General features: G+C 41.5%; 1 protein-coding gene across 2 annotated transcripts in view; it reads right to left on the reverse strand.

Annotated features, from left to right (window-relative positions):
• ASH1L (ASH1 like histone lysine methyltransferase) overlaps positions 1 to 12,596 on the reverse strand; it is a 139,017-nt gene that overhangs the window by 62,777 nt on the left and 63,644 nt on the right. For both annotated transcript variants that reach the window (XM_019662507.1, XM_019662506.1), the window contains exon 4: positions 5,717 to 5,818. In XM_019662507.1, the coding sequence (XP_019518052.1) occupies positions 5,717 to 5,818 (102 nt within the window). The remainder of the gene's footprint in view (positions 1 to 5,716; positions 5,819 to 12,596) is intronic.

Below are 12,596 nucleotides of genomic sequence, written 5' to 3' on the forward strand. Positions count from 1 at the left end.
CAGGTTGAGCTGTTGTTCAGCATCTTAGCTGTGGAGGGCAGTGTCACTGGCCCTCATATGTGGGATCCGAACCGGGGACCTCTGGCGTCCCAAGCCAGTTCTTAACCATCGCGCCACTCGGCCGGCCCTCAACATTATTTTATTGCCTTCATTTTTGAAGGCTATTTCACTGGTTAGAGAGTTTTAGGTTGACAGGTTTTATTTTCCTTCTGGCATTTTAAAGGCAGGATCCCACAATCCCGTCTTATGCATTTCTGACAATACTTTTACTATCCATTGCTGTGGTCCTGTTACTATGTGATTTTTGTCTGTTTTTCCTGGTTAACATGAAGATTTTCTCTTCACTACTGGTTTTCAGAAATTTGATAATGATGTCCCTTGATTTCTGTATGTTTGTGTTTATCCTGCTTGGGATTTGTGGAACTTCATGAATCTATGGATTTATAGCTTTAAGTGTGAAAAAATTACTGAGGATCACTGTTGCAAATGTTTGTTATTCCTAAGTCCCTCCTTGTAGGCCTCCAATCCCACATATGCTAGCCCTCTTGATATTAATGTACTTGACACAACCGAACTACACACATAATAATGGTTAAAGTGTGATGCTTTGAATCCTGGGGTTTGAATCTCTACAGGGTTGGATCTAGTGTAGCCTTCACTCCAGGGATAGTTTCGCCGTACTAAGGTGTAACATTTATGGGGTCTCCATGATTGCCCCAACTCTTCTACACCCGGTAATCAGAGTTCTGCTATCTACTTGCCCTATGTAAGCTTTGGAAATTTTGTGTCGTATAACTCCCTGGTGGCTCTCTGTCTTCATGGAGTTTCAGTCTCTGGAAGCAGGACCTAGTTAGTACTCAGCAAAGATTTGTTTTAAGGTTACTCATCAAATGGGTCTAAATGCCTTTGTGATCTTTTCTCTTTTTATTCTCTATCAGTGTACGTCACCTCCCTTCTGTAGCACCAAATTTTCATCCTATACTCTCCTAACGATAGACAGGAGGGCCAATAGTAACAGCAGTAACAATACAAGTTGCCACTTACTCAAGGACTAATCAATGATAGGAGCTTCAAATAAATTTACTCTAATACCCACTATTCTGGAACGTAAATGTAAGTAGTCCCAATTTATAGATGAGAAAGCTGTGGCTTGAACAGTTTCTATCACATGCCCTAGGTTATACAACGTGCTACAGCTGAATCCAGTCAGATCTAAACAAAAATTCATGGTTTTCCCACCATATCATAATGCCTCCTCCTCCAATGTAGACTATTTTATACATAAGCCACGCCTTATCTATAATGTCTTTCAAGTCTCAATCCAAAATTAATGGAAGCCTTTTTTACTAATTTTGTGTCACTTCAGCATTTAGGTATCTGTAGGACCTTACTGTACAATCACTAACACATTTCACTGTTGCTCTTAAGATAAACAGATTATAACGTATTTTTTTTGGTATTAGGGACCATCTCTTATGACTCTTTGGGACTAATATAGATCTCTGAATACAGTAAGTTCTTAGTAATACAAAAGGACTACTACTGTTATCAGTGTAACGGTGTCTGCAAACCAACTACAGAAAGATGAAATGATTCTATGAAATACTACTGCAGGGTTTTATTTTTCTGGAAATTAACTATAAGATGCCTGGGTTAAGTAAAATGCCTGAGAAAGAGAATAGACAGAAATATCTAAAAGCTACAAATGTAAGAAAAGTCTTATAACACAAACTATCAGAAAGAGGAATTAAGAAAATAACCTCATTTACAACTGCATAATAAAAAAATACCTAGGAATAAATTTAACCAAGGAGGTAAAAGACCTGTACTCAGAAAATTAGAAGACATTAGAGAAAGAAACTGAAGAAGATACAAATAAATGAAAGCATCTACCGTGCTCGTGGATATGAAGAATTAACATCCCTAAAAACAATCTACAGATTCAGTGCAATCCCTACCAAAATACCAACGCCATTTTTATACCAACGCATAGTACTGGCATAAAAACAGACAATGAAACTAGATCACTGTTTTACATCATATACAAGAATCAACTCAAAACGGATTAAAAACTTAAATGTAAGACCCGAAACCACAAAACTCCTAGAAGAACACTTAGGCAGTAAACGGTTTGATATCACTTTTAGTAATATTTTTTTGGATGTCTCCCCAACCAAGGGAAACAAAAGAGAAAATAAACTAATGGTACCACATCAAACTAAGAAGTTTTTGCATAGCAAAAAAAACCATCAACAAAACGAAAAGACAACCTACTGAAGGGGAGAAAATATTCACCAATGATACATCTGATAAGCAGTAAAGAACTCATACAACTTAACACAAAAGGACTCATACAACTTAACACAAAAAACCAAACAATTCAATTCAAAAATGGGCAGAGGACCTGAATAGATATTTCTTCAAAGAGAACATACAGATGGCCAACAGATATATGAAAAGATGCTCAATGTCACCAGTCATCAGGGAAAAGCAAATGAAAACCTCAATAAGATACTTGTCAGAATGGCCATCATCAATAAATCAACAAATAACAAGTGTTGGTGAGGATGTGGATAAAGTGAACCCTCGTGCACTGTTGGTGGGATTGCAAATCGGTGCAGCCACTATGGAAAACAGTATGGAGGGTCCTCAAAAATAAAAAATGGAACTACCATATGACCCAACTTCCATTTCTGGGTATTTAACCAAAGACATCCAAAACACTAATTCCAAAAGATATGTGCACACCTATGTTCATTGCAGCATTACTCATAATTGCCAAGATATGGAAGCCACGTAAATGCACAAGAAGATAATTGGATAAAGAAGATGTGGCACATATATACAACGGAATATTACTCGGCCATAAAAAAGAAATGAAATCTTACCATTGGCAACAACATGGGTAGATCTAAGGAGTATTATGCTAAGTGAAATAAGTCACACAAAGAAAAACAAATGCCACATGATTTTATTTGTATGGATGGTGCCAGGTAGGTACTAGACTAATTAAAGGGAATCACTTAGTTAATCATATAAATGTCTAACCAGTATGCTGTACACCTGAAACTAATATAATATTGAATGTCAACTATAATTGGAAAAAGAAAAGAATGCAAGGTTAACCAATATTGAGGATATACTGATCAAAAAAACATAGATTTATATTGAACGGGAATTAAATTTGTGTTGGCACTACAAGGCAACTGGGCATTACCCGTCTACACCATATTTTAATTACTTTTTTTCTGAGTCTCACAGGCAATATCAATCTGCATGAATGACAGATTGTGGTCAGGAACTCTCTTTTTCCTGCTCCTCCGAAAGCCAAAGCTGAAACAAGGAACTAGCTTCTTCTGTGACAGGTGTGTTTCCGTGACACTGGCCAAGGTCACCTTGTGGTTCCAGGTTTGTGCAGGGAAATCTGATGTGGACGTCTGCTTTGCTAGAGTCCGGGGCTTGCTAACCCTTTGCCTCCTGCGCCTGGATGTCTTCCAATCACCGGGCTCCATCACCAAGGATCAAGCAGATATCAAGCAGCTCTAATGCTCTTTACTTCCGTTGAATCAGCTTCCTGAAAATGTCTAGTGTCCTATTGACTCACTTCAAAGTTCAGTAATATTTTAAGAAATGTTTTCCTTATTTTATCTAGTATCTTTAGGTTTAGGTACCAAGAAGTGGGTTTGTTGTGCACATCTAATTCACCACATTGCCAAAGAAAGAACTCTAACTTAATTCCAATACCACATGAATTGTCTCCTTTCCCCCTCTCAGGCCACCAAACTGCTCTAACTCTACACCTGCAAAATGGTTTTTAAAAAATCCCTTTCCCAATCATTTGACACTTTCTGTCCAAATATTTTCTGACTGCTTCATGACATCTGACAGTAAGAGGCTTCTATGACATGTACTCTCTGATTTTCCTATTTAAAACATTATTTAAAATTTTTATGTCATCCACTGACATCTTTTCTTCCAGTTCCTTCTCAAATGCTAATGCTTCTTAAATCTCCATTCCTGTCATCTTCTCAATTTACACTTTCTTCCTGGAAAATCTCATTCACTGTCAAATTCAAGTTTATAATATACTGCTAGATCCATGTCTCTACCATGTGTCTCAAACTATAAACCACTACTTCCAAATGGCTATCCAACATCTCTACCTCAGCAGCGCAAAGACAGTTCACATTTAATATATCCAAACCTGATGCCATTATCTACTGTCTTTACGCATTTGTTTTGCCACACTCCGTTCTCCACAATGTAATGTTTCAGCATTTTTCTAAAATGCATATGAGGCAGACTATTACTATTCATACATATTTGCTGCTACTCCCTCGATAAGATTATACTTCCCACACCTCTTTAATGTAAGACTTAACCATGTGACTTGCTCTGGTATTGTAAGGTGGGAAGTAACATGTTACTTGGGCAGAAATTTTAAGAGCCAGTTAGTGCTTTACTATGGCCCTTATGTTTTTCCACCAGACAAGCAACATCCCAGACAGAAGCTGCTGTCAGACAGGACCCTGTGGGGAAGAACACAGGGCGCAGGCCAGGACGGTCACAAAGCACAAACAAAACCCCAATCTCTGGTGTTTGATGCCATGGAAATTCTGGGATTTTTTTTTTTTAAGCACTGTGAAATCTAGCCTATTTTGACTGATATAAAATATCAGACAATTTTTATATTCCCTGTTCAAAGTCCTTCAGTGGCTCCCAACTGCTTTGCCCTCAAAAGAAAAAAAATAAACAAAACAACATAGTATATATGATATAGCCCATCATTACTCTGACAGCTTCATTTCCAACCACCATCACACTCTAGGACCAAATGATGTGTTGTTCTCCAAAATACCATTCCAGGGCCGGCCGAGTGGCGCATTGGTCAAGAGATGGCTTGGGATACCAGCTCTGAGCAGCAGGGCCCTGGTTTGGATCCCACATGAGGGCCAGTGACACTGCCCTCTACAGCTAAGATGCTGAACAACAGCTTGATCTGGAGCTGGGATGCCGTGAGTCGCCAGTGACAGCATAGGCTGCAGCCCCTGCTGCAGTGGGCTGCCATAAGCTACTGTGTGTGGCCGGCAGCCAGCGTGAGCAGCCGGCAGCCAGCGTGAGCTGCCAAGAGCTGCTGTGAGCGGCCGTCCAGAGGCTGGCGACTGATCTGCCTCACCCAAGAAGAGTACAGTGATAACACCAACACGGGCCAATGAAGCAACGTCCTCCACAACTAGACTGAAGAACCAAAGGACAGCAACTTGTCTGTTCCCCTTCCCCCAATTCCCCAGAGCTGTTCCTCTCCCCAAATTCCCCAATAAAATCTTTTAAAAAAAAATGCCATTCCATTTTATGCTTTTGTGCCTTTCTTCAGACATGCTGCTGTTGCTGTGTTAAGTACATTCTCACCCTTTTGTACTATTTATCTACCATGATTTTCAACCATCCTTTGGTTTTGGGCACCTATTGGGGACCGCGGGTACGAGAGGGCTACTGTACGTCTAGCTGGACACGGAGAAGGGTATATTGTTTCAATGTACATGATTAGTGATTTTTACATCCCAGAACTACTTTTGTTTTTTCCTACAATATTAGGTTGTAAGTCAAATATATATTTCAATTTATGTTGTAGGTCTACAGTACTACACTGTAATTCTGTTCATAAGTAACAGATGGAAAATTATCTTCAAGGTCTGCTAAATCGACCAGCACTTGCCTGTTGAAGAAGTACTCTCAGATGAAGATCTCTTCCGGGTAGGGCTACAGTTTGTGCTCTCGGATGCTCGCTGGGAAGACTTATCTGAGGTTGGCTGGGAACCTGGAAAGACAGGAAAAGATAGAAATCATAGGAAAATTCAAGTCTAAAAATAATGTTAAATCATTCTGTATCAACGCTGTAATCATTTAGCTGTTGCCACTGCTATTCCCTGTAATAACGTTTAAGGCAGCAATAAGAGGACAACAAGCAGAGGAGAAACCACACTAGATGCTGCTAGCAGAATCTCACAGGTCTCATATACATAATTCCTTCTGTTACATCAACAGAGGGAAACTAGTTTTTTAGGGGAAGAATGAACAGAATAAATGATTTCATTTTTATGTATTACCACTATGAAACGTAATTGAGATGTTTATTGATAAAAATCACTAACAATATTCTAATCAAAACTTCCTCATTACTGATTCAAATTTGTCATATAAATTTGACAAAACTTACAATGCAATTAATTAGAAAGGACTGATGTGAGAAAAACAGGTCCAACCTGAGCATTTCATTTAATAGAATCTGAGATGAAAACTGAAGAATTGGACCTAAAATCCATATACCGTAGGTAATGCACAGAGGTCATTTTCATAGTCTATGTTTTGCCTCTGTAGCATATTCTAGAAGTGGTTAATTTATCCAGGGACTAGAATAGCCTCCTTTGAAGCTGTACACTGACGGCTCTTTGGTTATATACATAAAAGCTCAAGAAGACAAAGACAGTCAATGTTTTTTCCGAAAGTCTCATATTTTCACCAAAACCCCAAATCAATGCAGCGTAATTTAACATATCTACTCAAGGAAAAAGCATATCATTCAGAAAAGATTATTTTCCTGAATAAAATATACTTGGTTCTGATACTGGATTCCTTATGACTTAAAAAGCCAGCTGTTGGGGCCGGCCGAGTGGCGCGTTGGTTAAGAGCTGGCTTGGGACGCCAGCTCTGAGCAGCAGGGCCCCAGTTCGGATCCCACATGAGGGCCAGTGACACTGCCCTCTACAGCTAAGATGGTGAACAACAGCTCGACCTGGAGCTGGGCTGCCATGAGTCGCCGGCGACAGCGTAGGCTGCAGCCCCTGCTGCAGTGGGCTGCCATAAGCTACTGTGTGCGGCCGGCAGCCAGTGTAAGCGGCCGGCAGCCAGTGTGAGCTGCCAGGAACTGCCATGAGCGGCTGTTCAGAGGCCGGCGACTGATCTGCCTCACCCAGGAAGAGCGCAATGATAATACCAACATGAGCCAGTGAAGCAACGTCCTCCACAACTAGACTGAAGAACAAAAGGACAGCAACTTGTCTGTTCCCCTTCCCCCGATTCCCCAGTGCTGTTCCCCTCTCTCAATTCCCCAATAAAATCTTAAAAAAAAAAAAAAAGCCAGCTGTTGGGGCTGAGCAACAGGGTCACCGGTTTGATTCTCACAGGGGCCAGTGAGCTGCCAACAGGTGGCAGGATGGCTCAGCTGGTCAGAGCACATGCTCCTAACAACAAGGTTTCTGGTTTGACTCCTGCATGGGATGCCAATGTTCCTCCCCCGCCCGCCGCAGGGCAACTACGACTGAACACGGCACCTTGAGCTGAGCTGCCTATGGGCAGCCGGATGACTCAGTGGTTAGAGCATGTGCTCTTAGCAACCAAGTTTCCGGTTGGACTCCTGCATGGGATGGTGGGCTGCGCTCCTCCACACCCCCGTAATAAGATTGAACACAGCACCTTGAGCTGAGCAGCCGCAAGCTGCTTACAGGCGGCGTGATGGCGACTGGGCTTGGAGCTGAGCTTGCTGTGCCCTCCACAATTAAGATTGAAGGACAACAACTTGGCTGTTCCCCTTTCCCAATTTCCCAACACTGTTCCCTTTCTCCAATTCCCCAATAAAATCTTAAAAAAAAAAAAACCCCAGCTGTTGTGGCAGCCGGTTAGCTCAGTTGGTTAAAGCGCAGTGCTCCTAACACCAACGTTGCCGGTTCGATCCCCAAATGGGGCACTGAGTTATGCCCTCCACAACTAGATTGAAACTACTTGACTTGGAGCTGATGGGTCCTGGAAAAACACACTGTTCCCCAATAAAATTAAAAAACAAACAAACAAAAAAACAGCCAGCTGTTGAGAATACACAATGAATGTCCATTTCATGTTTGTCAAAAACAAACTAGTAGCACTCTGAAATGTTCACTTTTAACTTGAAAAACATTACAAATGAAAAGCCTAACATATTGTATAACTGGAGGCACAAAAAGTACAAGAAGTCAAATATTTGAAGATGAGGTTTTATAAAACCTTCCTCTAAATGAGAGTTAACGGCTTACTGAAGAAGTGACTAATTCACGGAAGGACAACCTGGGGACAGAAGAACCGAATGGAGCTAAGCTTCTACTATCTCCCTGTCTCTAAGAGAAACACTAACCCACGAGCTTTGTTTGAATGGCGTACTATCTTAAATCACACCTCTGTAAATACTCTTCCAGCAGGCTCTTTCCACATTGCTCAGGTGAGACAGAAGACTATGTGTTGCTATTCAAGAGGAACAAGCTAGATTCTGGGAAACTGATGTTGTGATAGTTCATCCTACTTCTGAAACCCAGTGACGACTAATGTCAGATCTAATCAAGAAACAAGATGGTCTATTACTGAATCTTAAAATCAGATACAAAGGGATTTTAAAACAGTACAATAAATCCCCCTAGACCAGGGATCAGCAATCTTTTGAGACGGAAGAGCCGCCAGGGGTCAGCAAACTGCAGCTCACGAACTGTAGCTCTGAAGTAAAATTGAAAATGAAAATAAAACTATCATAGTTTCATTTATAAAATTTTTACAGGATATTATTCACATAATGGTGATTATGTAAAAATATACTTATGGCTCTCGAATAATTTTTAAATTGTTGTGAGGGACAGGATTGGCTCTTCTAGGGGTTGGTAAACTTTTGAGACGGAAAGTACTCAAAGAGCCGCATGTGGCTCGCGAGCCGCAGTTTGCCAACCCCTGCCCTAGACTGTGGTTCAGATAACATTTCCGTTAAAGAGCTAAATGCCACAATAAAATATCTATGAAGTAAAAGCTCAGGCATTAATGAAGACATACACTGGACAGGTAAATATTTCCTAGTCAGACACACAACTAAGACAGAAGAAAAAAGTTGTCAAGAAGCCTGAGACATCATTGAACTCTGTCACTATTCTCCTGCTGAATGGGCAAACAATCTTAGGTCAAGTGCCAGGAGAGAAGGGCTAGGACAGCGCCTTCTCTATTGGTCAAGACTAACACTGATGGAACACAGTTTCAGTGCTTGGGTCTCTGCTGGGTGCTGTCGGGGTGGGGAGAGGTGCAAACACAGTGGAGTAGTCTCTGCCCTCAAGGAGCACATTTAGGGTCCTGTATGTTATCATGGGTTACATTTCAGGTGGCATCTGTGCCATCCATTCTTGAGCTCCATCTTCCGTTTCTAAGCTATTTAGTAACATTTCCCAAATTTCTTGGTCATCTTCAAAGAAGTCTTGATGAAGGCTTCAACTCTACCTTTGATTAGCAGGCTATCCTGAGAATCACCCTGCCTGGCCTCACCCACCTCAGGGTAAAGGAGGGTACAGGCACCTTCTTCAAAGCTCCTCCTTTTGGTGGCATCTGGAGCTGCAGAGGAGGCAGTGGGAGGTGGAATGGGGGTCAGATCCCCGGAGACGGTTATTGGCAGCATTGTACAGCAATTCCTGAGAAACTGAAACAATTGAGAGAGAGAGAGGTGGCTTAGCCCGCTTAGCTTCTGAGCCATTTGTCATTTCCTGACAGCAATGGATGCCAGCAGCCTATTCTTAGGATTTATTAGGAAACTGGAATAAGACTTCATTCAGGAAGGTTTGCACTTTTCATTTTTAAAAGTCTGTTTGAATCCCCTGTTCATACAGAACAGAGCTGTTCGTGACAACATTCCATGTTTGAGGGAATCGAGCTGCAGCCCTGAGACACGGTCTTTAGGGCTCAGTAATCATCACATCTTGACTCTTATTTCATTTAAAAACACTGCTTAAGCAGTAAGAGGATGAGGATATCTGAAAAAAATATTACCTAATGATATAAAGCAACCAAGTTCAAGGCTGGAAAAAGATGATGTAAACTTATGTAAAAGAGGCACCTGTTTGAGGCGTTCCAAAGCATGTTAAAACTGGCCCGAGCACATGAAATCTGCAAACGCTATCTCCAGTGCTGCCAGAAGTATACTGTTTCCCCAGTGCCATTACACAGTTGGGGGACTGGAGAAGAGCAAGATAATGCCTCCAAAGAATTAGCACGTCCATTTCAAAAGAGACCAATGTAGTTATGTCTCAAAACCTACGACAGAAGCCAGGGCAGAGTGTGGTGGAGTGGTGAGTCCATGAGTGTGGAGTCAGGCCGGGTGAGTTCAGTTCCTGGCAATGTTATAATTAAACTGAGCTAGGCAAGTTCTAGGCAAATAAATGTACTTGAATGTTGGTTTAATAAAGCACTCTAACTCACGTGCTTGTTGTAAGATCCAAAATAAGATAACATAAAAAATTCAAAGGGTTTTTATAAATGCTGTACTATTATACATCATCTGATTCCTTGGGTTTATCAATGTCACTGACATGCGTAGGCAACCATTCAATATTAGAGTAAGAATTAAAGAAGGGCAGGGACTTATGTCCACTTAGGAACTGGAACTAATCTAGAATATCAAGCATTTATTTTAAGCATAAAGAAATACTAATAAAGTAAGTACTTCCAGTTAAGAAGTACTAGTAAGGGGGCCGGCTGAGCGGCTCAGTTGTTTTAAGAGCTCGCTCAAGGGTTTGAGCTCTGAGCAACAGCGGTTCGATTCCTGGCCCGAGCTGAGCAGCTGCTGAGCTGCCAACAGGTGGCAGGATGGCTCAGCTTTAAAAAAAAAAAAAGTACTAGTAAGATAGGTCCCTCCATGGCTTGTAGGTAACTGTCAAGTTGGAAAAAGCTCCTCTGAAGTAAATCTTCGAATTCACCAATCCTTTAACACAGCTTCTCCAGGGCTGGGATGATGTTCTAAATTACATCAACAGAACCAGACGTGCCCAAGTCATGAGTCAGAACCAGAAGATGTCTGGCTTTCTATTCAGCTCTGTACCGGGGGAGAAAGTAGTTTTCTGTTTCCTCTAAGTCACGGCTGATTCCTGTGGGGCGTTACTGCTTTGTTGCTGTCTCGATCACGTGACGAATGTTTGCTCATGTCTCATCAGAGGTCATTTCAGATCTGCCTGGAGGGATCTGTGAAGACTCTCCACTCCTCACAGGACAAGATGTGTGTGTGTGTGTTCCAGTTTAAGAAAGTCAGAATCTTCCTCACAGAATACACAGGGAGAACATATGTAATTTCAGATATCAGAGTCCCCATCATTTCTCATTTCAATATAAAGTAAAGCTGAATAATTAAGTACTTTAGAGATCGACAAGGAATATAAGTGGGAATTCCTCAATTCACAAAACTATTGGGTAGAAACACTACCGAGTTCTCATCACTCAGATGACAGCTTCAGAAATATGTTTAGAAGTTACACACACATGAAGGAAGCAGAAACTATAGATTAATCACAAAAGTAGTACATAAATAAAACTGGACTTCAACATACATATAAGTTGATTACTACAAGTAAATTTTTTCTTCAGTTAGAACAATAGAGGCTTTCATATAAAAAAGAAGGTAGCCTACTAGTAAGGAGGGAAACTGAAAAAAGAAAGTACCATAAACTGGGATAATAAAGAGGAAATTAAGAATTAAAAACAAACGGAGATGGGAAGGAGCCCTAGAAGTTGTTTTGACTGTAGGATCTCTAGATTTTTTTGGCCATTATTTGATGAGCTTTTAAAGAAAGACAGGTTTTGGGGAAACATCTGTATCAAATTAGACAAAAAGGGGGAAAGATGGTAGTTTTGTAGCAAAAGAATCATATGAAATCATGGGTAAGAATGCCAGAAAATTGAGAAAACAAAAAAGAACATAACTGGGCCGGCCAAGTGGCTGTTAAGAGCTTGCTCAAGAGCACGATCTCTGAGCAAAAGGGTCGCCGGTTCAATTCCCACATGGGCCAGTGAGCTGCGCTGGAGCTGAGTTGCCACTAAGCTGCCAACAGGTGGCAGGATGGCTCAGCTTGTGAGAGCACATGCTCCTAACAACAAGACTGCCTGTTCAGTGGTGGGCTACACCTGCACGCAACTAAGACTGAACTCGGCACCCCGAGCTGAGCTGCCGCCCTGGTGGCTCAGAGGATATAGTGTGTGCTCTTAACAACGAGGCTGTTGGTTCGACTCCTATATGGGATGGTGGCTATGCCCACCTGCAACTAATTGAACACAGCACCTTGAGCTGAGCAGTGTGACTGGACTTGGAGCTGAGCTTGCTGTGCCCTCCACAATTAAGACTGAAGGACAACAACTTGGCTGTTCCCTTTCCCCAATTCTCCAACACTGTTCCCCTCCCCCAACTCCCCAATTTAAAAAAATCTTTAAAAAACAACATAACTGGACTTTAAAGGGATAAGAATCTGGAAATCTTTACATTAGACACAAAAATGGGTGGAAACCAAGAAGATGTTGTGAAGTTGATTTGTCACCAGAGAGCTTGATTGATGTCTTGGTGGCACTGAAACTAAGATAAAAAAGGAATAAGTTTACAGACAGATGCCTGGGTGTGAGGACAGAGTCAAATGGGCAAACGTATCAGCATAGAGAAAATTCCCACAGAAAAGAGTGTGTGTGTGTGGGGGGAATGCATCACAAAGAAAACACTGGAATAAAGAATCAACCTGGGCCGACTGAGTGGCGCGTTTGGTTAAGAGCTGCTTTGGGACTCCAGA

Source organism: Hipposideros armiger, unplaced genomic scaffold, assembly GCF_001890085.2.
Source record: "Hipposideros armiger isolate ML-2016 unplaced genomic scaffold, ASM189008v1 scaffold_378, whole genome shotgun sequence".
NCBI lineage: Eukaryota > Metazoa > Chordata > Mammalia > Chiroptera > Hipposideridae > Hipposideros > Hipposideros armiger.